At 42.5% G+C, this 25,950-nt stretch overlaps 1 protein-coding gene across 4 annotated transcripts in view; it reads left to right on the top strand.

Moving 5' to 3' along the window:
• Positions 1-1,633: 1,633 nt before the first annotated feature.
• The window catches only part of PALM2AKAP2 (PALM2 and AKAP2 fusion), a 388,863-nt gene continuing 364,546 nt past the window's right edge, over positions 1,634-25,950 (top strand). Inside the window, exon 1 of one of the 4 annotated variants that reach the window (XM_074953529.1) lies at positions 1,634-2,005. In XM_074953529.1, coding sequence (XP_074809630.1) covers positions 1,961-2,005 — 45 coding nt within the window. In that variant the 5' untranslated portion in view covers positions 1,634-1,960. The remainder of the gene's footprint in view (positions 2,006-25,950) is intronic. The other 3 variants (XM_074953530.1, XM_074953531.1, XM_074953532.1) reach the window with 3 other exon arrangements.

Below are 25,950 nucleotides of genomic sequence, written 5' to 3'. Positions count from 1 at the left end.
TCAAATTTGCCTGCCTCCGTTTTGGGCCCATCTCAGGTGTCTGAGTACGTTTCAGGTGTGATTTCAGAGGTTTCGAGCACCCTGAGCTGTCACTGTGTTGCAGGTGCTCAGCACTTCTAATAATTAAACTAGTTGGTCATCCAAAAATTGAGGCACCTACTCTGTTGCCTATTTTTGTTATTCCAGGTTGTAAGTACTCAAAAGAAAAGACATGCATACCCGAGACACATGTGCAGACATGCCCTTAAACGTGATGGAGTGCATGTCTACATTTCAAGCTTGGGGGAAGGGGGGTATGATTCCCAGCTCGGGAAGACCTACTCATGATCGCTTTCTTTGAGCGAGTGCCTTAAAATAGGACTGTAGCTGTGGCCGCATGAGTGCGCTAGCAAGCAGGCTTCCTGCCCTGAGTACGGGCCCAGGGTCTCAGACGGGTACATACTCGAGGCCACTAACCCCTCCTGCTGGTCGAGCTGCCAGGGCTACATTCTAGTTTTAGTGCACTAGCTTAATCAGAGGTAGCAAGTGTATGTCCATCTGAGCTAGAAATCACACCCCTGCTCAAAGAGCAGATCTACCATAGGCAGAGCTGGTAACGTGGCCTATGCTTAAGGCTGCCTGACATTTCCCATTATAAGAACCTGTTTTCAGCTGCTTTTAACTTTGCAAGATTTTAATTGTTTGGGCTGAAATTTTCCATGCGGGAAGTTTGCCACAAGCTGAATTTTTTTTTTTTTTTTTTTTTTTACGTCTCAGAATTCCTCTGCTGTCCGCAAATATATGTGAAACTCAGGGGCAAAATATGTGTCTCATCCCTCTCTGAGGCTGGTCCACATAGAGGATGCCAACTGACTGATGCTATCAGTTACTCCATTAGCTCAAGTGGCAGAGGTCTGTGGCCTGCTGATGAATCGTGGGATGGGGGAGCAGCAGTATGGGTGCCACACAGTGGAATTTCCATTTTCTCGTCTGATTTTCTTTTCTTTTTTTTTTTTTAAACTTAGTTTTATTTTATGTGTGTAATTTCCTATGTCGAATGGTTGCAAAGCCAAGTATGCAAAAATTAGGAATCGCGAGAATTAAGGCTGCCTGCACAATCTTAATTCAGTCTCCTGGAGCATCGGCATTATGATACAGTCGTTAATGACATTATTGCATACTTTGCCCCCACTTTTGAGTGCTTGACTTTGCAACCTTAACTTTCTTTAAGATAGTGGTTCTGTGTGTGTGATCTGTATATACAGTATGTGGGCTTCATCGTATTCCCTACCCTCTGAGCTAGGCTCCTGAAGAGTCCCCTCTTTAAACATGCCATATTATAATGGCAGTCTCACACTCTCGTGCTATACTCTGAATGTCAACCTATGTATTGTTTCTCTCTAGTCGCTAAAACAATCTCCTTTTCTCTAGCCAAACCCGTTTAGACCTCAGGTTTGCCGTGCCTCGCTCTTGAATAGCTCCGGATTGGGGAATTCCTTCTGTCCCCCTCGCCCTGGCATCCCTGTTTTAAGGGCATGCTGTGGTACAGCTGTCTCTGCTGCATTCATGCAGGTTCTGATTACTATGCACACGATTGATGTTGAGCTCCTGTCATGACCCAACACTCCATAGGAGGAGCAAATGAGCTGAGACGTCAAGGGAAAAAATTACAGCCATGCGAGCGATCCCTGTGCTCAGCTGCTTTTGGAGCACATACATGGCTTGTGTGACAGCAACAGCGCACAGAAGCAGCAAGGAAATGCAGTTAGCAGTCCAGCTGGGAGACAGGCAGGCAGGCACTGGTCCAGTTTCTAAAATGATCCTCTCGTAAGCCAGTCTGCAGCGCCTCCAAAAGGGGTTGACTCCTGTAAAAGAGCACAGCTTTCTTTGCAAATACTCTGTGGTGTAACTCAGCTTCCCTGGGTGACTGCAGCGCTTTGTTTTGTTTTATTTTTTTTCCCTCTGTGTCCTTTTCTCCAGGATGGCGGAGGCAGAATTGCACAAGGAAAGGCTGCAAGCCATAGCAGTAAGTCAGTTTCATTTTACTTGCTCTTTTGTCTGTGAATAGGGAGCTGTGAGTGATGAAGTCCAAGGATTCCAGCACAGTAGCTGGGCAGCATTTAGACAGGGTGGTTTTGGAGAAGTTTTCAGCAGAGAGTTCTCCCTTTTCCTCCTTATCAAACAACTGATTAAAGGTTGTTTTTATGTGATTTCGCTGGTAATGAGGAGAGTTAGGATGCTCTCTCATCCTGACGTGTGCCAAACCCATGAATGGTGGCATGCTTATAAGACAGATGAAAGGGAAGAACAGGAGGAATAAATGGGGAGGGAGGTGGTTGGAAGAGAGCATCAGTAGTTTGCTTTAAAAAAATATTCTCACGCTGTCGGAGCGTTAGCTAAGCAGAATAAGAAGTTAAACTAGAGGGCTCAAGTGCAGGGTGGCTTTTACTGAAGAAAATAATTCTTATTTTTTAAAAAAGCCAGCAGAATCAAGTAAAGAAGGCAGGTGATTGCTAATCATTTTTAACTAGCTTTTTCAAATGCCTTCAGCGAAATTCTCCAATGATGTATGCCCATGGGGGCTGCTGGGGCAAAGTTAGTGCAGAACTGTGACCCATTTTAGTCTAAACTTTTATTTTCCTCCTTGATATTAAAATCAGCCACACAGGGAGCTAGAGTCTAAGCTGATGCAAATGGGCATAGCGCCATTTGACTTCAGTGGAGCTACAGCCAATGAGAGCAGCTGAGGATTTGGCCCCAGTTTTTTCAAAAATATAATTGTGCTTACAATGGAAAACATCAGGTCGTTATTATTAAAGCGAATAAATGATATCAAAAGCGCCACATTTCCATGACCTTTGTCCACCCGCTAAGCCCACATAACCTTGCCCTTGTTCAATATGACATTTAGGTGAGTTTTGGGGGTTTTTTGGGATGGTCGACATGCTAATTCAGCAAATCTGTGGGGTCGGATGGTGCAGTGTGTGCAGACGGCTGTACGTTTCAGGTCTGAAGTGAAGAGGCACAAACCGACTGAGCCCTCTTGGATTTTAGGAGCCCCTGCCAGCGTGTTGCCAATGATCAACAGATGTTGTGTTTTACTCTAGCTGCCACAGCTGGGTTATACATTTCCTTTGTAGACAGAGGAATGGCTGCTGCTGCAGTACCAAGTTGTTTTTCTTAGGTCCGTTAGTCTGCTAATAGGCCTGTGTATATTTAAAATAACCAGAAATATTATAAACTACATACTTGTTCCTCTAAAGTGTTTCCTGGAAAAGATCAAATGTTTTCATTTAAGGGAGAGGGGGAAGATATTATGGGTTAATGTGTTGAATGTTTTAACAGAGAGAAGTAGCTGATTTAAAAAGAAATAGTGGGCCAAAGTATTCTACAGGTCGAGGCATTAACAGTTCCTTTCATCAAAGTATTAATAGTGCTCCTTTAGGCCATGAAAGGGTTAATTCTCAGCTTTCCCCACTCACATATTCTTCCTGGAGGCTTTGTGCTGCCAAACTTGGAGAATTTACGCTGCATTGCTCCAAAATGTATTGCAATTATATATGAGGATCTTAAAAACCCTTCTTTGTCTTCAAACGGAAAAGGGCTGGGGAATATATTACTGCTGCTTCATGCCATCATTGAGTTATTCAGGGCTAACCAGTGTTCCCTGTTCCCAGTAGTGGGTGGCACTGTACATAAGAAAGGGTGTGCCTAAGAATGGCACCAGCCCAACACTTTGAGCCAGGTTCTTTCCATTGCCCTTCATGTCGTATCCTCGTTTGCACCGCTACAAAGTGGGAGTAAAATTTTTACCTGATAATTTGGTAAATGACTGGACAAAGGGCAGGCAATGATGGATCTAGACCCCTATGTTCTGTATACACTACATTATGGCGTGCTTTTAGCTGAAGACACTGGTGGTGAAGAAGAATGTGATCAGTGACTCAAAGTAGATTGAACACAGTTCAACTTGAACCACAAAAGTATTCAAATTTGGTCTTGCTTTGTGTTCGGACTGCACCCCAAGCCAGCAGTGGTTTGTTCAAAGGTTCTGCATGTCAACAAGTTGACCATGTAAGCTTTTGGGGAACTTTACTGCTCCCGCTGAATATTTGTAAATGTCATCAGAATGTCAATCAGAGTGTGTTTCGAATGTGAGCTTGGTTCATCAGGATGGGTCACGTGGCATAAGTCACAGAGCATTTCTCCTATGTTCCTGATTTGCTGGGCCTATCCAATATGATTAGGAGGATCAGCCAAACTTAAATGGTGCCTCAGAAAAGAGGGATGCAGGATTTCAGTTCAGCTCACTGGAAAAGTCAGGAGAAAATATTTTAACCAAGTTCCAGTGTCTGTCTCAGGTGGGCAAAGACCTACTACTGTGCATTATTTCTAGGGCTGTGTGAATGCTGGGAGAAAAATTCCTTGCACGGTCATTCCAGTTTCTAAACAAATTCACTTGGACTATGATCACACCCCTTTTGTGATTGCTTAGATGGACAATCCCGTTAACAAATTTACTGTGTGGAACATTCACAGAAATAGTGACTTTTAAGTGATTATTGCAGAATATTGAAGGAACACAAATTTCAAATTTGGAATTGTGAATATTCTTGCCAGAAACCTGATCGTTTCCTATCAATCAAATTAATTGCAGTTTTAAACCTGTGAGCTCTCACAGTTAGAAACAAATTTCTATGGCTCTGACCCTGCATTGTGAGCAGGGTAGGAGTACAATTTTGGGAGGAAAGAGTGTCTATTTGTTAAGGCACTAGTCTAGGACTTGGGAGACCAGGTACAATTCCCTACTCTGCCACAGGTGTGACCTTGGGCAAGTCACTTTGCTCTGTTTCCCACCTGTGATATGGGGATTATAACACTGCCCTTCCTCACAGGTTGTTGTGAGGAGAACTACATTAAAGGTTGTAAGGTGCTCAGATACTATGGGGATAGGGGCCACATAATGGTAAGATAATTTTTTTTAATTCTCTACAACATTTCTGAAACCGTTTTTCTCTGTAAAATACTGTTTGTGGCATAGTGAGAACACAGGATGATCTGGAGTGATGTGAAACTTTTCTTAGCACTCCTTTGATAGAACTTCTGTGTGATTTTTGCGACTTGTGAGTAACATGGTCTTCCCAAACAGACGGTGATAAAACCTTTATACCATGCTATACCATCATGTATTTTTATACGTTGTGATGGGGCAAGGCCAGATGGCTATAGAAAAGTAGTGGGAGATGGGTATATTAGCTCCAGGCTAAACAAATCCCTGGTACCAGGATAAGTGAAATGGCAGCTGCTCCAGGTCAGTTAAGACACCTGGGGCCAATTAAGAACTTTCTAGAAGGCAGGGAGAAGGCTAGGTTGATTGGGACACCTGAAGCCAATCAGGGGCTGGCTGAAACTAGTTAAAAGCCTCCCAGTTAGTCAGGTGGGTGTGGGAGGAAGTTGTGCTGTTGGAGAGGCTGAGTAGTACACACCATACCAGGCACAAGGAAGGAGGCCCTGAGGTAAGGGTAAAGTGGAGTGTGAGGAAGTGAGGGCTGCTGTGGGGGAAGTAGCCCAGGGAATTGTAGATGTCATGTTTCTAAAAGGTCAGCTACCATAGCTGATACTATTAGGGTCCCTGGGCTGGAGCCCGGAGTACAGGGTGGGCCCGTACTCCCCCCCCCCTTTTGCCCCCTGATTAATCACTGAGACTGGGAGACAACAGAGACTGTGCAAGGAAGGATAACTTCTCCTCACCTCCCTCGCTGGCTTATGATGAAAATGGCTCAGTAGACGGTGACCCTTGTCTCTGGAGAGAGAAGGGTTACGTGGAGGGTCACAGTAAGCCTCTGAGGCTAGCGAAATCCACCACGAAACGCGGGACCCATGGAGGCAAGGACAGAGCTTTGTCACAACGTACATATGTACATTGAGTCCTATCTAAGCAACTATTCAAGGGACTGACAAAAATTGATTGCTTAACACAAGCTGTCTTCTAACACAAATGAAGCAGAAATGTATGTAGTATGTATGGTATGGAGGTACTTTATAAAGAAAGAGGTTGGAAGGATGGATTTCTGCTTATATGAGCTAGAACAGGAGATTTATATAGTTCAGCAGATTTCAGACTTTATTGAATAATGCTAATCCTTGGTCTTGGATTAGTGCATTTTTCGTGAAGAGGGACTGGTAAAATTTGGATGAAAGAAGGAAACATTTTTGTGGCATTTTAAATAATGATGGCTGCCTTATGCTGCTCAGAAGTTTGGAATGTTAGTCATCCCAGAGGAGGTGGATTTAGTGGGTAGAGAACAGGTGAGGCAAGTAATTTATCACATGGTGGATAAATTAATCACGTAGCTCTGAAATTTATTACATGGTTCCACAATCTATGACATGGTTGTTGTCATCGTCTAATGATATAAATGTATATGCATTTGCTTATATATATTCCATGTATAAACTGCCAGGCAAAAATGATTGCAATTCAGATTACAATGAGAGAGGCTCAAGATAAATGCATACCCCAAATAAAAAAAATATAGTAAGAGGACCAAAAAATGCTACCATGGCTAAACAGAATAAAAGAGGTGGTTAAAGGCAAAAAATGGATCTTTTAAAAATCGGAAGTCAAATCCTACGGAAGAAGATAGAAAGGAAGATAAACTCTGGCAAGTCAAGGGTAAAAGTATAATTAGGCAGGCCAAAAAAAAAATTGAAGAGCAATTAGCAAAAGACACACACATGAACAGCAACACACTTTTTAAGTACATCAGAAGCAGGAAGCCTGCAAAACAGTCAGTGGGACCACTGGACAATCAAGGTACTAAAGGAGCACTCAAAGAAGATAAAGCCATTGGAGAGAAGGTAAATTAATTCTTTGCTATCAGTCTTCACTGCAGAGGCTACAAGGGAGATTCCCACACTCAGCCATTCTTTTTAAGTGACAGAGCTGAGGAACTGTCCCCAGCTGAGGTGTCGATAGAGAAGGCTTTGGAACAAATCGATAAATTAAACAGCAATAAGGCACCAAGGCCAGATGGTATTCACCCAAGCATTCTGAAGGAACTCAATTACAAAACTGCAGAACTGGTAGGTGTGGTATGTAATATATTGGTTAAATCAGCCTCTGTATCATATGACTGGAGGATAGCTAATGCAGCACTGGTTGTTTTTTTTTAAAGGCTCCAGAGGCAGTCCTTGCAATTACAGGATGGTAAGCCTAACTTCAGTACAAGGCAAATTGATTGAAACTGTAGTAAACAACAGAGTTATCAGACACATAGATGAGCATGGTTTGTTGGCAAAGAGTCAACGTGGTTTTTGTAGAGGGAAATCATGCCTCACCAATCTGTTAGAATTCTTTGAGGTTGTCAGCAAATATGGATAAGGGGCATCTAGTTGTTATAGTGTACTTGGACTTTCAGAAAGCCTTTGGCCAGGTCTACACAATAAACTTATGCTGGTATAACTACATTGCTCAGGGCTGTGAAAAATCCACACCGCTGAGCGACACAGTTAAAATGACCTAAACCCATGTGTAGACAGCACTATGTCAATGGGAGGGCTTCTCCCATCTACGTAGCTACCACCTCTTGTTGAGGAAATTAACTACGCTGACAGAAGAAGTTCTCCCATCGGCATAGTAGAATCTTCACTGAAGCACTACAGCACAGTTGCACTGCAGCAGTGTTTTCAGTGTAGACCTTCCCTTTGACAAGGTCCCACATCAAAGGCTCTTAAGCAAAGTAAGCAGTCATGGGATAAGAGGGTAGGTCCTCTCATAAATCGGTAATTGGTTAAAAGACAGGAAACAAAGAGTAGGAATAAATGGTCAGTTTTCAGAATGGAGAGGTAAATAATGGGGTCCCCCAAAGATGTGTACTGGGATCAGTGCTGTTCAACGTATTAATAGATGATCTGGAAAAAAGGGATAGACAGCGAGATGGCAAAGTTTGCAGACAATACAAAATCACTCAAGGTAGCTACGTCCAAAGCTAACTGCAAAGAGTTACAAAGGGATCTTGCAAAACTGGAAGAGTGGACAACAAAATGGCAAATGAAAATCAGTGTTGATAAGTGCAAAGTAATGCACATTGGTAAACATAATCCCAATAATACATACAAGATGATGGGGTCTAAATTGGCTGTTACCATTCAAGAAAGAGATCTTGGTGTCATTATGAATAGTTCTCTGAAAACATCCGCTCAATATGCAGTGGCAGTCAAAAAAAAAAATAAAAGAACGTTATGAACCATTAGGAAAGTGAGAGATAAGAAGACAGTAAATATCATAATACCACTATATAAATCCATGGTGCGCTCACACCATGAATACTGGGTACAGTTCTGGTGGCCCAATCTCAAAAAAGATGTATTAGAATTGGAAAAGGTACAGAGAATGGCAACAAAAATGATTAGGTTATCGAACAGCTTCCTTATGATGAGAGATTAAAAAGACAGAGACCGTTCAGCTTAGAAAAGAGATGACTAAGGGGGGATATGATAGAAGTCTATATAAAATTGTGAATGGTGTGGAGAAAGTGAATAAGGAAGTGTCATTTATGTCTTCACATAACACAAGAACCAGTGGTCACCCAATGAAATTAATAGGCAGCAGGTTTAAAACGAACAAAAAGAAGTACTTCTCTCACAACGTACAGTCAACCTGTTGAACTCATTGCCAGGGGATGTTGTGAAGGCCAAAAGCATCACTGGGTTCAAAAAAGATAGAGGATAGGTTAATCAGTGACTGTTAGCCAAGATGGCTAAGGCTCTGACTGCCAGATGCTGGGAGTGAACGACTTGGGATGGATCACTCAATAATTGCTTTGTTCTGTTCAATCCCTCTAAAGCACCTGTCACAGGCCATTGTTGGAAAACAGGATACTGGGCTAGATGGACCATTGGTCTGACCCAGAGTGGTGGTGGTTTTGTAAATCCCCACACCAACCTTGTCTTTTTCCCTCTTGTCCCTGCTATCAATTGGAGATGCTCGTCTGTTGTCACATGAAATTCAAGTATGCCCTGTGAGTCGTGTGAAATGTAGTTGCTTAATGATAGAACCAGCAACCATGCTTCCAGCCTATATCAGGTATATTGAGGTCTTGTGAGTGAATCAGGGTAAATTAAAGGCGTGATTTGAACACTGTGCTGAGAAGGAACCTCAAATTGGTCATTGGATGATCACTGACGCCTGGTTTCTGTGCAGCATGCAGGACCCAGAGTGGATGGGAGAAGGAAGAGGAGATGCACTGGGTGCATATATACATGGGGCTGCTTGTCTGGTTTGACGAAGTTGTTGGCGGGTGGTGGTGGGAGCTGGAAATTTTAAATTGCCTGTAGTGAGAGAAGGCTGACACACAGTGGCGTCCCATCAGTCAGCTCCTCTCTGCCTTCTGTGAAGAGAGGAGCAGAAGTAGCTCCCCTGCTCAAGTGTATGAGATTCTCTGGGGACTCTGGCTGGTACATGTACTTTGGACAGGGAAAAGGGGAATCTCTATAATGTGTCTAGAGCAGACATATTGAAGGGTGAGAGTAATGGACTGTAGAGTAGGTATATTGGAGTTTGCCGTGTGTCCAGATTAGACTCACTGGTTCTTAGTTGGAAGGTGGATGAATTAGTGTGTGGGAGGACAAGATACTATAGTCTCCGGAGCAGTGGTGGGGAATTTGCGGCCCATGGGCCGAACGCTGCCCATCAGGGTAATCTGCTGGCGGGCTGCCAGACAGTTTGTTTACATTTGCACGGCCACCCACAGTTCCCAGTGTCCGCGGTTCACGTCCACTGCTCTGGAGTGATACAGAGTGATGCAATATATATATAGTGTATATATACATACAATGTATATGTATACATAGAAAGATATATTGTGCATACTTGAAAACTACCTACCACTTTGTGGCCAGTCTCAAAATCCAAATGTCACTATTAATAATGTTTTAATTTGTATAAGAATTATGAATAAAGATCTTGTGAGAGTTTGAAAAACCCTAAATGCTAGAAACTCAGGAAATTCACAATGAAACTTTCAAACTTAATTCTATCCCCATCCACCCTCTGCTTTAGGCTAAAGACCACCTTATATTGGCCATCTTACTCAATTTCAGTTCCTGATTGGGTCACAGACCACCAGTATATGCATCAACACTTTCTAGTTGAGGATAGGTAGAATATATAATATCTGTAAAACGATAATGCAGTCTCTCAGTGAGCTCTCCATCTAAGGCTCTCATTCTGTAAACACATATGTACATGTGAGTAGTATTTGGCATGCCATTAGTTCCATTGGACTAAATGGAATTATTCCTGTTTGCAAGTGCTTTTAAGATTGAGTCTTTAGCAATGATAAATTTTCTATTCACTTTTTTAATCATCTTCTATAATTTAATAGAAGATTATATTTCTGCTGTAGATCTCTACTGGATACTTTAAAAAAAGAAAGAAGAACTAGAGAGAGGTTACCATTTTCTCTTCAATTTGATCAATTTTTAGAGTAATTTCTATAGAACACTGTTGCATTTCTATAGACCACTATTTATTTCATCCTTATTCAATAGGATTTTTCGATGAGGGTGTTAGCTTTGCTTTATATTACTGACCTTAACTCTTCCTTTGATTTGTGAGTGTGTGTGTGTGTGTGTGTGTGTGTGTTTTATTACAGTGCGGAGGGGAGGGTTTTTATTTTGTTTTGTCTTGTCATGCTCACCTACTTGAGAAGGCAGTGAACTTCAATCCAGCAGTGGGGTCCACTGGCACAATTCCTGTACTTGTGTGGAATCCTATGGATTGCAGCAGGAGTCCATGAGGGCAGATCCCCATATAGGGACTGTCCTCAAAGAGTTTATAGGATGGGAATATAATTAGTACCAGTCAATCTGGTTTTATTGGGAAATAGGTCTTGTCAAACAACATGATATTTTTTGATGTAATTACACATTTGATAAAGTTCACTGCATTGATACATTACACTTAGATTTTTGTAAGGCAGTTGACTTGGTCCTGCACAACATTCTGATTAAAGATTTAGTACTAAACAATATCCGTAAAGCACACATTAAATAGATTAAAAAAGAAAAGGAGTACTTGTGGCACCTTAGAGACTAACCAGTTTATTTGAGCATGAGCTTTCGTGAGCTACAGCTCACTTCATCCGATGAAGTGAGCTGTAGCTCACGAAAGCTCATGCTCAAATAAACTGGTTAGTCTCTAAGGTGCCACAAGTACTCCTTTTCTTTTTTCTTTTTACGAATACAGACTAACACGGCTGTTACTCTGAAACCTGTCATTAAATAGATTAGGAACTGGCTATTTGACCAATCTCAAAAACTGGGCATACCATCGAATGAGATGTTTCTAGTGTGTTTGTGCTGGGATCAGAACTAGGTCTGACACTGTTCAATATTTTTATCAATAATCTGGACGTGAATATACGACGACTGTTGATAAAATGTGTGGATACACAAAGATTGGTGGAATGGTTAATAACACTGAGGACAGGACAGTCATACAGAGCAATCTGTATCAGTCTTGGACATCCTCAAATCAAGACTGGATACCTTGAAGGTATGCTTTAGTCATATGCAAGTTATTGGGCTCAGTGCAGGGGTAACTGGATGACATTCTAGGCCCTGTGTTGTAGAGGAGATCAGGCTACGTTACCTAATGGATCCCGCTGCCCTTAAAATCTATAAATCTATGGGTTTGTAACTTCAGTGAGACTTGTTTCATCAGTAATGCTCATGATAATTACAAACCCTACAAACTGTGATGGTGGAGCTCACTTCTTCCCTTGTGTTCAAGGGATTATATGAACTGGTAGCGTGAGTGAACTGCACATGAGAATGTATATGCTTTGCCAGCCTAGACTGTGAAGGAGCTTTGAGGCACCCTGAGCCTTAAAGTGGAATTAAAGTTAAGAATACATTGCTCTTTAAAATAACATTCATAAAATTGTTGGGGTTTTCCAGAAATACAGGTCAGATTGATTGTGTATAGAGATGTAAAATGTAGAAAGATATGCGGTGGCTGCACTATAAAAAAAAAAAGTTAATTCTGTTTTGAAGATTCTGTTGGTTTGAGAGAGATTCCCTCTAGTTAAATGTGAAATACCAGTGGAATCAGTGATTTTTTTTCTAGTCTGGAATTCATATTCTGAATCTGATTTTTTAGGAATAACCTTTTCATACCTATACACAATTCAGAATTTCTGCAGAGTGTCATTTTTCAGCTTTGCAAATTTCTGTTCATCCAAGACAAGTAACTTTTCTAATGGGCTAGCAAAATACTTTTTTCTCATCATCATCCCCTATTACATCCTGCTAAAAATTGGGTGAGTAGATTTTGTGCCTGAGTTCATTCTCTTTTCAATTTTCTTATCAAGTTTGCAAGGCATTTTAGAATACGTTGCTATACATAAAAATTTGAGTCCCAGGGGTTGAGGTCATATGACCTAAATTGGCAGTTTCACTTAATCATTAATGTGGCCTAGTCATGATCAATCATAAGCTGGTTCCTCAGGCTGTGATTCAGGAAAGCAGTTCTACTCAGGACAGCACTTAGGCATATGCTTTATTTTAAGCATGTGCTTAAGTCCCAGTGACTTCCAAGGGTTTTAAACCCATACCTAAAGTTGAGCACATGCTTAAGTGCTTTCCTGGATCAGGGCTCCAAAGTAGGGAGGTGGTGGAATCTCCATCCTTAGAGGTTTTTAAGGCCCGGCTTGACAAAGCCCTGGCTGGGATGATTTAGTTGGTGTTGGTCCTGCTTTGAGCAGGGACTTGGACTAGATGACCTCCTGAGGTCTCTTCCAACCCTAATCTGCTATGATTCTATGAGTACACACCCCCTCCCTCAAAGCAGCAATGAAGTTTAGTCTGACTCTTACAGCTACACATTTTAACCCATTTTTCTCTGGCCTTCTTTTCTCTCATTGTCATGTTTTCAACATGCATTCACTGCTCCGATTAATCCTAACTAACCTTCTAAAACCCCAGGTTTCAAGCCATAAATTTGTTTGTTTTGGAGTGGCCCTTTTGTGAGATGTGTGTGATTTTTTTGATGTCCAAAGAAGTGAAGCTGGATTGCCATTGGGAATATAAAAGCCTTCTGAGGTACTCTCTCATGAGGAATGCATGATGGTGTTAAAAGCATGTCATGGAGCCCATATCCTGTTACAGATATTCCAAGAATGGGTTTGGTGTGTGTATACCATACTGCCATCACAAACCATATCTCAATGAATAATGCTCTGCCTAAGCCCAAGCCAGTGCGCCTTGGTGGGAATTAAATGTGGGAGAGGAAGTGTTATGTCTGCACTTGCATAAAGTATGATGAGTCGTCCTTCAGAGCGCATCTCCATGAAATGTAACACATAGCATCCGTTGGCTGGCTTCACAGGCAAGATTTCCACAGAAAACAGCCATAGGACCAAGACAGTATATCATCCTGGTTTCTGGATTCTGTGAAGCACCAGGGATGTTTGGATTGAATAGCAAACTCTGCAACCTTTGCCCAAATCTTAATCCTACAACAACCCAAAACTGTTGTGGGGTTTGAAAAAGTAGGGTTAACTTTGCTGGTTTTGAATTTGTATTATGCTTTTAAAAACGTTTACAAACGCAGCAGCAAAAATGGACATACGACGCGAAAATACTGCTGTCGCATTTTTCATACAAGCTAGGAAGCAGTAGAAACAAACCGGCTCACAGGAATTTTCCAACCCAGTTTCCAGATAGAGCCAAATCTCCAGGATTTAGCCATACAATACCATCTAAATTTCACCCATCACTAGCGCACAGTTTAGGCCTACGCTAGCCTAAGATCACAGCCCTAGTATTGTTTGCATGCAAGGATTTAATAGAAATCAATCCAGGATCTGCAAAACTTGCCCTCAGTTTAATACAGTCTCCATTTTAAATAATTTTAGGTAAAGGTGGTGAAAGATTTTGGTGAATTTTTTTCTAAATGTTCTGTGAAAAGAGAGTGATGAAGATTTGAATTTTTGGAAAATGGTGACAATCTCTACTACTAGGTGTAATTCTGCCTTCGCTGGCTGGAGCTACTGTGCTTTACTTCAGGGTTGTAATGGCTAAACATGATGGACGCAGAGGAATGCCTATAGTGAGACAAGAACATAAGAATGGCCCTACTGGGTCAGGCCAAAGGTCCATCTAGCCCAGTATCCTGTCTTCTAACAGTGGCCAGTGCCAGGAGCCCCAGAGGGAATGAACAGAGCAGGTAATCATCAAGTGATCCATTCCCTGTCGCTCATTCCCAGCTTCTGGCAAACCAAGGCTAGGGACACCATTTCTGCCCATCCTGGCTAATAGGTCCATCAATGGCTATCTTCCATGAATTTATAGTTCTTTTTTGAATCCTGTTATGGTCTTGGCCTTCACAACATCCTCTGGCAAGGAGTTCCACCAGTTGACTGTGTGTTGTGTGAAGAAATACTTCCTTTTGTTTGTTTTAAACCTGCTGCCTATTAATTTCAAGGCTGGGGCAACCTGTGGGGCAACAGCACCCTGTCAATCCTGACCTGCAGCGCCCTTCCTCTTCCAGGGTTAGTTCTGTCTGGGGCAGAGACCATCCATCGTATCAAACCTTGTGCTGATTTTGTGAGCACAGCCTGATTTGCAATCAGAGCAAATTAGCAAGATTTATTGACCAAGTCCAGGCAAAGTGCAGACACCATCAAGACAGAGACGTTTTCACTTTGGTGCATCTGGACTAGAGCTCTAATTCAGAAAAGCACTTAACCACATGCTCAATAAAATAATTATAATAATAATACTTACCTCTTAAGCCTGTAAGTATAGTGCTTTTCATCCATAGATCTTAAAGCACTTTACAAAGGAGGCCCGCACCATTTTCACCATTTTACAGAGGAGAAAACTGAGGCACAGGGAGGGAAGTGACATGCCCAAGGTCACCCAGCAAACCCATGGCAGAGCTAGGAATTAAACCCGCGTCTCCGACATCCTTGTTTAGGATAGCAGTTAAGCACATGCTTAGCTTAAGTCCTGTTGACTACAATGTTTAAGTGTTGTTCCAAACAGGGTTGTTTTTCAGAATTGAGATCTAGGAATATTGCGACCCCGATCTATCACTGATGCAGATCATAGTTTTCCTGGTGTAGAAAAGGCATTTGACAAAACCATGTTATTAAAATAATTTGTCTTCCAAGGGTTAACCACAGCCTACATGGTTTCGTGGCAGTGAAATGAGCATGACCTTTTGGCAATACCACAGTGGCAATATACAGTTCTTCTTGCACAGATGCTTTTTGTTACTTAGCTGACTTACAGTGGGGTTCAGTGCTGGAGGCAAGTGAGGAGTTCTCCCTCCCTCCAATAAAAACAAACTCTCTGCAGTGCAAAAAAGCAAACAATCGATCCGGCCGGGGAGGCTGGTTTTGGAGGGAGCCAGGTCTAGTCTATTAGCTGCTGCCCTTTAGGGCTCTGTGAAGCTGAGGGTGTTGCATGTAACCAGCATTCTGATGTGTTTACACAGATGATTTTATTTTGAGCGCTTTGTGTGCCAAGTTCGTTTATCAGGATCCTCGGAGAACAGTTAGGTGGGTGGAGTTGAGCCTACCTAGAAGGTTTAATAATAGAGCAGCTGCCAATTGGCAGAGGGTTTAAGCCAGAGGAGGTGAGTATGGAGCCGGTGGTGTGAAATTAAAAAGTCCCCAAGTTCCATGTGTATGGTGTTTGTATACAGATGCTTCCAGACCCATCAGGGACACTATATTACTAAGCTATCAGTGCTTCAGATGTGTTCATTTTCTACACAGTGGTGTATAGTGCTTTATGTAAAATAAAGCACTGAAGTCTATATAAGGAATGGCTATGCATTCAAAGGCAAGAGGTTAAACTCAGAGAGGGAGAGAGATTAAAAGCAAGGTTGCCATGTAATTTATTGTTAGAGAAGGAACAATTTAGCAACTTTTATGCCTTCTGCAGAAAGCCACGCAGCTGTCGTCTCTTTATGACAGCAGCGAGAGCGATTGTAAAGCGTAGATTACTTGGGAGTGGACAGTACTACAAAAGTTATCATCAGATTAACCGAGTGCCATACGCTGCAAGGTGCATGTATCCAGTTACCACCTACCTTAATTAAATTATCTGCTGCACAATACCCAAAAGGGAAATGTTTTTGAATATATACACATAGTTGTTATTAGTATTTATTATTACAGTAGCACCAAGGAACCTGTATCAGAGTAGGGAATCCATTGTACTGTGTGGTTTCAGAGTAGCAGCCGTGTTAGTCTGTATTCGCAAAAAGAAAAGGAGTACTTGTGGCACCTTAGAGACTAACAAATTTATTTGAGCATGAGCTTTCGTGAGCTACAGCTCACTTCATCGGATGCATCCGATGAAATGAGCTGTAGCTCACGAAAGCTCATGCTCAAATAAATTGGTTAGTCTCTAAGGTGCCACAAGTACTCCTTTTCATTGTACTGTGTGTTGTCTATGGGGCCTGATCCAAAGACTCATTAGATTTTGGATCCAGCCCTTTATTACCTGTATAGCCATTGACAGGTTTCAGAGTAGCAGCCGTGTTAGTCTGTATTCACAAAAAGAAAAGGAGGACTTGTGGCACCTTAGAGACTAACAAATTTATTTGAGGATAAGCTTTCGTGAGCTACTTCATCGGATGCATTCAGTGGAAAATACAGTGGGGAGATTTATATACATAGAGAACATGAAACAATGGGTATGACCATACACACTGTAAGGAGAGTGATCAGGTAAGGTGAGCTATTACCAGCAGGAGTGGGGGGGGGCGGGGAAAACCTTTTGTAGTGATAATCAAGGTGGGCCATTTCCAGCAGTTGACAAGAACGTCTGAGGAACAGTGGGGGGGGGGGGGAGAATAAATATGGGGAAATAGTTTGACTTTGTGTAATGACCCATCCACTCCCAGTCTCTATTCAAGCCTAAATTAATTGTATCCAGTTTGCAAATTAATTCCAATTAATCTCAAATTTATCTTAAGATTGGGCCAGTACTGGGAGAGGAAGTATGCACAGCAGCAATGAGTTCTTGGGACCCCTTTGTTAAAATTTTGCCACCAAACTGAAGGTAGAGTTGGGGTCATTTCTGTGCCTCTGATGGAATCACTCCTTCTCTTGATTCTGCTAAATGATCCTGGCCTGAGATGATATATCCCCGGGGGCCATAAAAACACTTCTAAAGAGCAAAGTTATTGCCTTTGGAATGGATCAAATTGCACCAAATGGCAGGTATTTTCCCTGGGAATGATACCTCCAGGTAACATTACAGGGTCTTTGTCACCCCACCCTATTGTCTAACTATACAAGCTGAACACTGTGCTATTATATCAATAGATTCAGTATTGTTTTCAGGAACAAAGCGTAAACACCTCCAGCATCTACACCTGCATATCAGTTTGTTTGCCAAGTGGTGCCACCTCCATCCTTACCTATAATTTAAAAAAAATGAAGATGTTCCCCAGGTTCGCTCCCATCCTCCCTAAAAGCACATGCCCCTGGGCACACTGAACAGAACTCAAGTTTGCCTGGGGGTTGCACAGTCTTGACTACAGCTTTTCCGTCATTTCAAATAGGCCAAGGTTAGCATGCTATGAGCCAGCTATTGCCCCCAAAGGATTTACATATGGCCAGCTGGCACAATCCTGGACATGACTTTCCCTTATCTGCACTGACTGAAAAGCCATTGTCAACATATTATTTAGCCCAACTCCTGAAGACCATCTTCTAACTCAGTGTAATTTTCTAGTGACGAGAAATAAGGAGTGAGGCCTTTGGCTGTGTTGTTCACTTTCCCGGAGTGGTCTGACATGGCCAGATTATGTTAACCCTCAAGGCATGCTGCATGGCTTACAGATTTTGCTCATGCTTTTAGCTAAGAATGACACCTTGAATGGATGAGTTTTACTTCAGGGCTAGATGGATTCCTTTTTTAAATAAGTTGACGTCTCGGTGGTTTTATTTTTGTTAGTCGATGTTCTGTGATTTCTGGGCATCCTTTTAATAGATCAGATATTAAGTACAAATACATTTGTATTTTTTGCTCTCACTCCCAGACTTTGCCTTGTGGTCTTGATCACTCGGTGGCTTGGTGACAAAGGGTGCCTCTGCAACCCATTCTCAGAAGTTTAAAGGTAACTTTAGTAATGCAGACCATTATTTCAGGGTCACGCTAACATGGGTTATACATCCCACGCTGTGTTTTCAAAGAAGCTCAACTCCCACTTAGAGCTGAATGAAATGGCCAGATTTTGAACAGCACTCAGGACCCAGAAGCTCTCATGTGTTCTCATCCACTTATGTGGTCCATTGAAAATCTTGTTTCCTCCACCTTCAGTGCTATTTCTATGCATTTTTCCTCCTTTGCCACTTCAGTGCACACAGTGGGGGGGATGACCACAGCTGAAACATTTAAGAATTTTCCTCGGAAAAACTTTCAACCCATCATCAGTGCCTTGTTGCTCTTCTTGTAGCTTCTCTTTGACAGAAGGATTTTACCTGTCAGCTGGAAACCATGCAAACGGAGACAAAACCAGCAAGGACCTCCATTTGCCCCGGCTGAAAGAGTATGTGAATTCCAGGGTGTGGTTTCTCTCTTGATACTGTGAGGTGTAAAGCTGCAAAGGCTCAACCAGTGCAAACTTCCTTAATGGTTCAGTTTGAAAATCAAGTAGGAATGAGCCTTTCTGATGAGCATATAATTATACTGGCAGCAGAATATTGGGCAGAATGATAATAAATGAAGATGATAAAATAGCTTTGCTCTTTGCCCAGTCTCGCTCGTGTCTGAGTCATTCATTAAGGGCCTGCTCCAAAGCCCACTGAAGGCAGTGGGAATCTTTCCATTGCAGGCTGTAATAGAGTCCTCGGTGGGTTAGGTAGCCTAGTGGTTAGCACACTTAGCACCATCCCCTAGTGGATAGGTCTCGCAGTCCAGGCCCTCTTTTACTCAGAGGTGGGCAGGTGGCTTGCGTCCCCCCTGCAGTAGGGGAGCCCAGGCCCACCCACTTCACCCTGCTTTGACCCAGGGCCCTAGGAGGGTCAACAGCATTTGGCCCCCAAAGGTGCCCTCTGAGATACCCTCCCTGGGTCAGTTCCTTCCACCTGCCCTTCTCCCTCATCTTCCCATCCAATAAAAGGTGAAAAGAAAAGAAAAGACAACCAGACCATCAGCCCTAACCAGGCTCAGCATACGGTCCTATTCCCACAGGAGGCTTCTCCGGCACCCTTGTCAGGAGCCTTCAGGGTAGGTCTGTCCTCCTCTCCCCTTCTGAGCTGGGTTGCTCCCTTTTCAGCCCTCTCTCCAGTTGGCGCATGCTCCACGGGACTGGAAGGGTGGGACTCCCTGGGCCCAGTACTGTCCTTTAACCCCTTCTGGCCCAGTGTGAGGTGTGTGCATCCCATCACACAGGTCCTTATTGTACATTTTAGGTTGGAGTAGGAATTGAGTATATTTGGTGGGGTGGGCAGCAGGTTCTGATAAGACATTAACCAACACTAGGCGCCAGGAAAGTTTTGATTGCCATAAAAAAAATCGGAGGGGTTTTGTGACTGTGTCTCAGTTGGAAATATAAGAGACATTTCAACATGTGTTACAGTGCAGCGGCTGAGTCCTTGCTGCTGTGTGGAATACAGTAAGATCCTTTTCTCATTCCATGCCTTCATGCCAAGCACATCACATTTTGGAAAGTGATTAGATGTGGCCTTTACTATTGACCTGCTGTCTCAGGCCTACATGTTAGCGTTTCACAAGCCAATCGTGCAAAGTGAAATTCTTTTTAAAACTATATATTTAAAAAACTGTTTAAGATCTTCCATCATAAATAGTATAATAGTATGTTTACTTGCAGTTATATTATTCAGCCACCAGATGTCTGTGCACTGTATAGGATTCCAGACAGCGCATAAGGTCTAGTAAACATGAGTAACAAAGCTGGAATTCAAGTTGGGTGGAAGCCTGTCTGTTGCAGTTTTTTTCCTTAGGAAGCACCTCCTGCTTAAAAAGGACTATAATTTCAGATAGCATGACATGGCTTGAAAAGTATGCCTGTGAGAGACTGAGTATTCATGAGTACAGAACAAACAGAATACATGCATGTGTGTTCATCCAGGTTTTCATAATGACACCCATTACTTCAGTATCTGAGTGTTTCCCAAGAGATGATCATTCAAATCACAATAGGAAAGTGTTCTAATTTTCCTCTCTATCTTTTCTTGAGATAGTCATGGATACGAAGTTAATATATATTCATTCTTACCTCTCTTTTCTACTTTTCTCTTCTTTTTTTCTCTCTCTCCCTTCCTGCCTTCCCCTCTCCTCATCTTCTTCCTTCTGTCTTCTTTCTTGCTGGTCTTAGTTTCAGCTGTGTGAAAGCTACATCAAAGAAATGCCCTTGTTCTAAAGGCCATGAGATTTGTGGTCAGAGCCATTTTAATGTATAAACACATTTTGAAAGTAACCTGAAAGAGTTTGACCTGCCAAGACCTGAGTTCAGGGCTCTGTATTTCTCCTGGGAAAGTTAATGTTATCACAAATACCTAAAGGAGAGCGGGGAGCTGCCTTCCTGACTATATCTTAGATTCATAGATTATAACACCAGAAGCGACCTCTGGGATCATTTAGTCCTCCCTTTTGTATAACACAGGTCATAGGATTCCCCTGAATTAATTCCTGTTTGAAATTCCTTTGGTATTTGCATTGCCACTAATTCTTGCAACAACAAATAAAAAAGCTGAGAGATTGAATCTCATTTCAGTGTACTTGTATTTGTTCATAATTTTAAGGCTAGACAGTACATGTATTTGGTGCATGATCTAGGATCGCAATCAGTTTTTGTATTTATTTAAAAAGTAGTTCAATTCCCTTTAAAAGAAAATAATTTTGGGTAGTCAGGAAATGGTTTAATCTTTTAAAGGGCATTTATTCTCTGAAAAGAAACTGTAAAAAGGACATCATGGGGTTCCAGGTTTATTGTCTTTCAGTGGTTTCCAAAGTAAATCTGCTCAATTTATAAGCTCTACAAAAAGGCTTTTTTCATAGCTATTAAGATCATATAGTCTGACATCCTGCATAACACAGGCCTCACCCAGTAAAGTCTGAATCAGGCTCGTTATTTCTGTTTGACTGTAGCACATCTTTAAGAAAGGGCGAATGGGTAATTATCAATATTTCATTTTATCCCCCGCATTCAGTGTGTGCCCCATGTCTTGTTAAATGCACATCTTAAAATCATAGAAGATTAAGGTTGGAAGCGACCTCAGGAGGTCATCTAGTCCACATCATCCAAACCATCCCCTGAACACAAAATTATTAATTTCCTCCTGAGTGTTTCTATGGTTCTTTTACCATAGGATCCGAGTGCTTCACAAACATCAATGAATTTATCTTCACGTACATTCCAGTGAGATGAGGGGGTATTGTTCCCATTTTATACCTGGGAAACTGAAGCACAGAGCACCTGAGGCCAAAATTGTCAGAAGTGTCCACTAATTTTGGGTGTCCAACGTGAGATCCCTAGGGCCCAGGGTTTTCAGAGCACTGAGCTTTACACAGCACTTGATCCGTTCAAGGCACAGCTCCCATTGACTTCAGTTGCAGTTCTGAATGCTTGGAACATCTACAGATCTGGAGCTTAGCTATTTTGAAGTGAGAAGGAAAAAAGTGAAGAGCGAGCTGGGTCTTCCACCCCCGTTAGCAACACAGGCTTCTGTTTAGCCAGAAACTCACATTTTTAAAGAAGCAGCTTCACCCTTGTTGACAAGCGGAGCTGAAAGGTTAGGAGGAAAAGGTTTACAAAGTCTAACAAGCTTTGTGAACCCTCAAAACAGATTGCTCATTGCATAAACCTTTGAACTCCCCCAGGTTCAGCTGTCCCTTTTCTCAAATGACCTCCTTTAGTGGTACTCCAGATACTGCCGATTGGCAGCAAGAATTACCTCCTCCTGCTCTCCTTGGCCCTGGTCCTGCATCCAGATCCACTAGCATGGGCTTCTGCACCATTGCAGAACCCCATTAGCTTTGCACACTATTAGAGAAACTAAATCCCTGTTGTGGCAGCTCAAGCATTCACTGAAGTACTGTAGCTGGGAGAAGGTTAGATCATTTTATAGGCAAGAAATCAAGCTCTTTTCTGAGGTTGATAAACCTCTAGTTTTGCAAGCTGCATTGTAAACTACAAGCCGCACGTAGTAATGAGGGGCAAATTGCACCAATGTGTCCTTTAAATCACTGATCTCAGCCACGCGCTTAGAAGGGAAAGGTCTTTGTATTAAAAACTAATCAATAACGTTCTGTTTGGTTTCCTCCTCCTCCTCCTGACTAATGAAACAAACTTGTTAAATAATCAGAAGGTTGGATTTGCCGCCGGAGATCAGAGCATCAGTTGGTCAAGTCACTATGAGACGGTGATGTGACCTGTTGGACAAAGCAAAGGAGCAGAAGGGATGAACACACAAGTGCTACACTGGCACTACCACAAAATCATTCTGGGGCCTTAGTCAAGTCACTTAAATGTTGTGTCTGTCTCCTCATCTGTAAAATGGGGATAGGTTTACTACCAAACAAGTGAAGACTGGTTAGTTAATGTTTGCACAGTGCTTTGAAGATGTAAAGTGCTGTATAAATGCTACTGTGAACTCTATTATTCTGCCTCCAGTAGTGCGGAGACTCAGCCCTCAGAGCAAGGAAAAGGAAGGCCCATGAAGCACTTGGTGAATACTTTCATGGTGGTTTTTTTTCTGGTTTGGCAATAGGAGAGGTTCTTTAGTATATCTCTATTGTTCATTGTTTCGAATAGTGCAGCTGAGATCCAGGCACTGTGTGAACTCACATATTGAGTGACAGTCCCCATCTCAATGGAGAAGAGGGCGACACATGAAACATACACAGAACGGTGAAGCAGTTTGCCCAAGGACACACAGCGGTTGAGCCAAGCTTAGAATGACTGCCACCCAGCACCCTGCCCACTGGACCACACTACCACTTTGTTCTCTCTCCCCTCAATGACTGTATGGTATCTGCCCACTGTACTTTTGCCAAGTGCACCAATCCTGCATCAAGAAGCACTAAAATGCCCCCCCGCACACACCATTATGTAGAGCCTTGCTAATCTGCATTTTGTTTTCTTGCCCCTAAAATAACCAAACCCTCTCTCAATTAGAGCTCTTCAACAAATGCTTGAGCCATCTCAACAAGGGCTTGTTTTCTGTAGCACTTTCAAAATGTTTTCATTGTTTGAGCTTGGAGTAAGACAGACGGGATAATGAACCAATTGCTGGCTCACCCAGAGTGCTGTGTTTCAGTGCTGCTCCAGCTATTCTGTTTGAAGAGTACAGCCTGTGTAATCAATTCATTAACGTGTGTCTTTGTACTTCTGTACTGCATGCATGCTTCTGTCCATACTAGCGACTCTGTCAATAAAACTCGCTCAGAAAGAGATCTTTGAGAAGGGTTTACAGCTTGGATGTGTGCGGGATGCCTGCATGCTGATTCAAATCCATAGCCCTTGGAAGCAGTGGAATGGAATTGGATCAGCTCCCGCCTGTGTTGATTTTCGTCAGAACGTTGTTACTGCTATCCTGTTCTATTTTGCAGGATGTAGATGTATTCCATTATTCTCCTCACAAAGAGTGTGTGTGTGTGAGTGAGTGAGTGTGTGTGTGTTTAAATGGCACTTGGGAGTTGACACCCAATTTATGGAATATTTAGCTTGGCATTGTCCATATTAATGTTATGACATTTATTTATATATTTTATAGTTCTCTCGGACTAAGATTTGAAGTGACATGCTTGTCCGGTTTCCAATCTGGCAAGGTCAGGCTAGGAAATAAACGAGCTTGAAAATTCCTTTTTGCGGATCCCAGAGCCATGATTATATCGGATTTCTCTACCCTCATTCTAGCTCACTTCCTGGGTTCCTCCAGCAATACTCCCCTGATCAGTAACAGCATTCAGGAGGAAATGCCCTTGTGCAGGGGGTGTTGTAAAGGGATGCATGCACAACAGTGCTTGAAACCAAAGCACAAAATTGCCCCAGCCCACCTTTGAAATCAAATTACAGGGCATGTAACTTCTTTCATGTGACAGTATTCTTGAAAATCATATAACTGAAATGGCTAATTTTCCCCTTCCATTTCAAGCCCTGATTTTGGACAGAAGGTAGAAGACTTTGAGAGAACTTTTTAAAAGGAACAGGACTCCCTGTGGAAAGCAGGAGGGGAAGGGGATTAGTGCCAGTTTCCCAGCATGCCTCTTGGAAGGCAGAAAGTCTGTTCCATTGTGGCCAGTCGTCAAGAATGTCAGCCAGCCACTTGCTCAACAGAGATGCATCCCAGTCCAAGCATTGTGAGCCAGCAGGGGCAAAGATTCATATTTTTGCTGGTATCTCTCCCTTTTCCAAAGACCAGAGTGCCACTCAATCTAGAGCTGCACAGAGTATAATTTAGGGCTGAATTTATCCCAATATTAATTAAAGATGCATCAGAAAAGAGAAATAACAGTAAAAATATGATTTTTGCCCATAGCTCCTTCTGTTAGTGGGAAGCTGGATGTAATTCCTAAGAGGCTGATGGCTAATATTCTTTCTCAGCAGAGTGGGTTGTGTGCTGGCAACCTAACCACTTTACTCTGCTTCCTGCTGTGGTCTCTATGTATTAAAAAAATATTTCAATATCTTTTCCCTCTTTAATGAGGTTACCCAGGATGTAATTCAGAGCTGAATTTTGAGCCCACTGGTCCATTTTCAGCTGTTCAATGCTACTGTCAAACAATTTTGGATTCTGTGGTTAAGATTCTCTGCTCTGTTAGCGTCTCTTTTCCTGTATTCTGGCTGGCTTTGAGACGGACACGAGGTTCATGCTCCTGTGGCTTGGACTTCTGGACACTAGTTACTCACTTTAAAAGACTTGTTTTTATGTGCTATATTCCCACTACGCTCGGAACTATGCTCATTACACAAGTAGGACCAAACTGGTAAGAATTGCAGCAGCTGTGGCTAATATCACTTTGTTCAGCACATGGCTTTTCTGTCCTCCCTTAGCCTGCAGTGCAAAACTTCAATATGAAATGCATGTTATCGGTCAGATTTTCAGAAGAGATTGGCACCCTTCGTGCTGAGCTCTTTTGAAAATCGGACCTTTTATTTAGGTGCTTAAATGGGAGCTAGGCTATTGAAAATGTGGCCTGAGTTGTGGTTGTTGAGCACTTTATTTATGGGGCAGACTTCATTGAACCTAATCTCCATGGTAACTCTGTAACATGCTTCAGCAACTCTGCCTCAAAAAATGACAACTTACCCAGGAGACAGGCCGCCTCCTTAGAAACGGAAAGGTGCAGCAGAGAGACCATTATAACAATTGGGATTGTGGTGTTTCAATATCTGCACATAGAAATTCAGAGATGACAATACTTGTAAAACCATTCCAACTTGTCCCAGTGCAAATGCTTGTCATTCAAGGTGTCAATTCAAGCACCACCTTGTAACACTTGAAGCTAGCTCTTCCCCGGCTTTACTAGCAGATAAGCCAGCACTCTGATCACTCTGGAACTAATTGGTTCCCCCAGGGAGGTCTGGTTGAGGAGTAGAAGGTTTTATCTAATCAGGCTGGTAGGCATCAGCTAATTAATTAATTAACTCATCAGCTAAGGGCTGATAAAGCCCAGAAAGGAACTGCAAGGGGGAGGGGAGCAGTGTTGGCTGAGCCCAGATTTAGAGAGATCTCAAGGAAGGAAGACCTCTTCTACTCTCGGGCCCTGGGGAAAGGTACTGTAAATAGTGTTGCTGCGTGGAACTCTCAGCGTGCCGACAGAGGGATATGAAATAAATTGCACATTGTGGATTCCAAACCGGTAGCGTCGAAGCAGTTTCTGTGGTGCTAGAGAGAGCAGGAGCGGAGCGTGCCCTGCTAGGGGAAGGTAAACAAGATGTATTCTTAATGTACTTACAGGCCAATAACCTTT

This window comes from Natator depressus, chromosome 5, assembly GCF_965152275.1.
Source record: "Natator depressus isolate rNatDep1 chromosome 5, rNatDep2.hap1, whole genome shotgun sequence".
In the NCBI taxonomy this organism is placed as follows: domain Eukaryota; kingdom Metazoa; phylum Chordata; order Testudines; family Cheloniidae; genus Natator; species Natator depressus.
The sequence above is the reverse complement of the archived record's forward strand: the minus strand, read 5'-3'. Positions and strand labels throughout refer to the sequence as shown.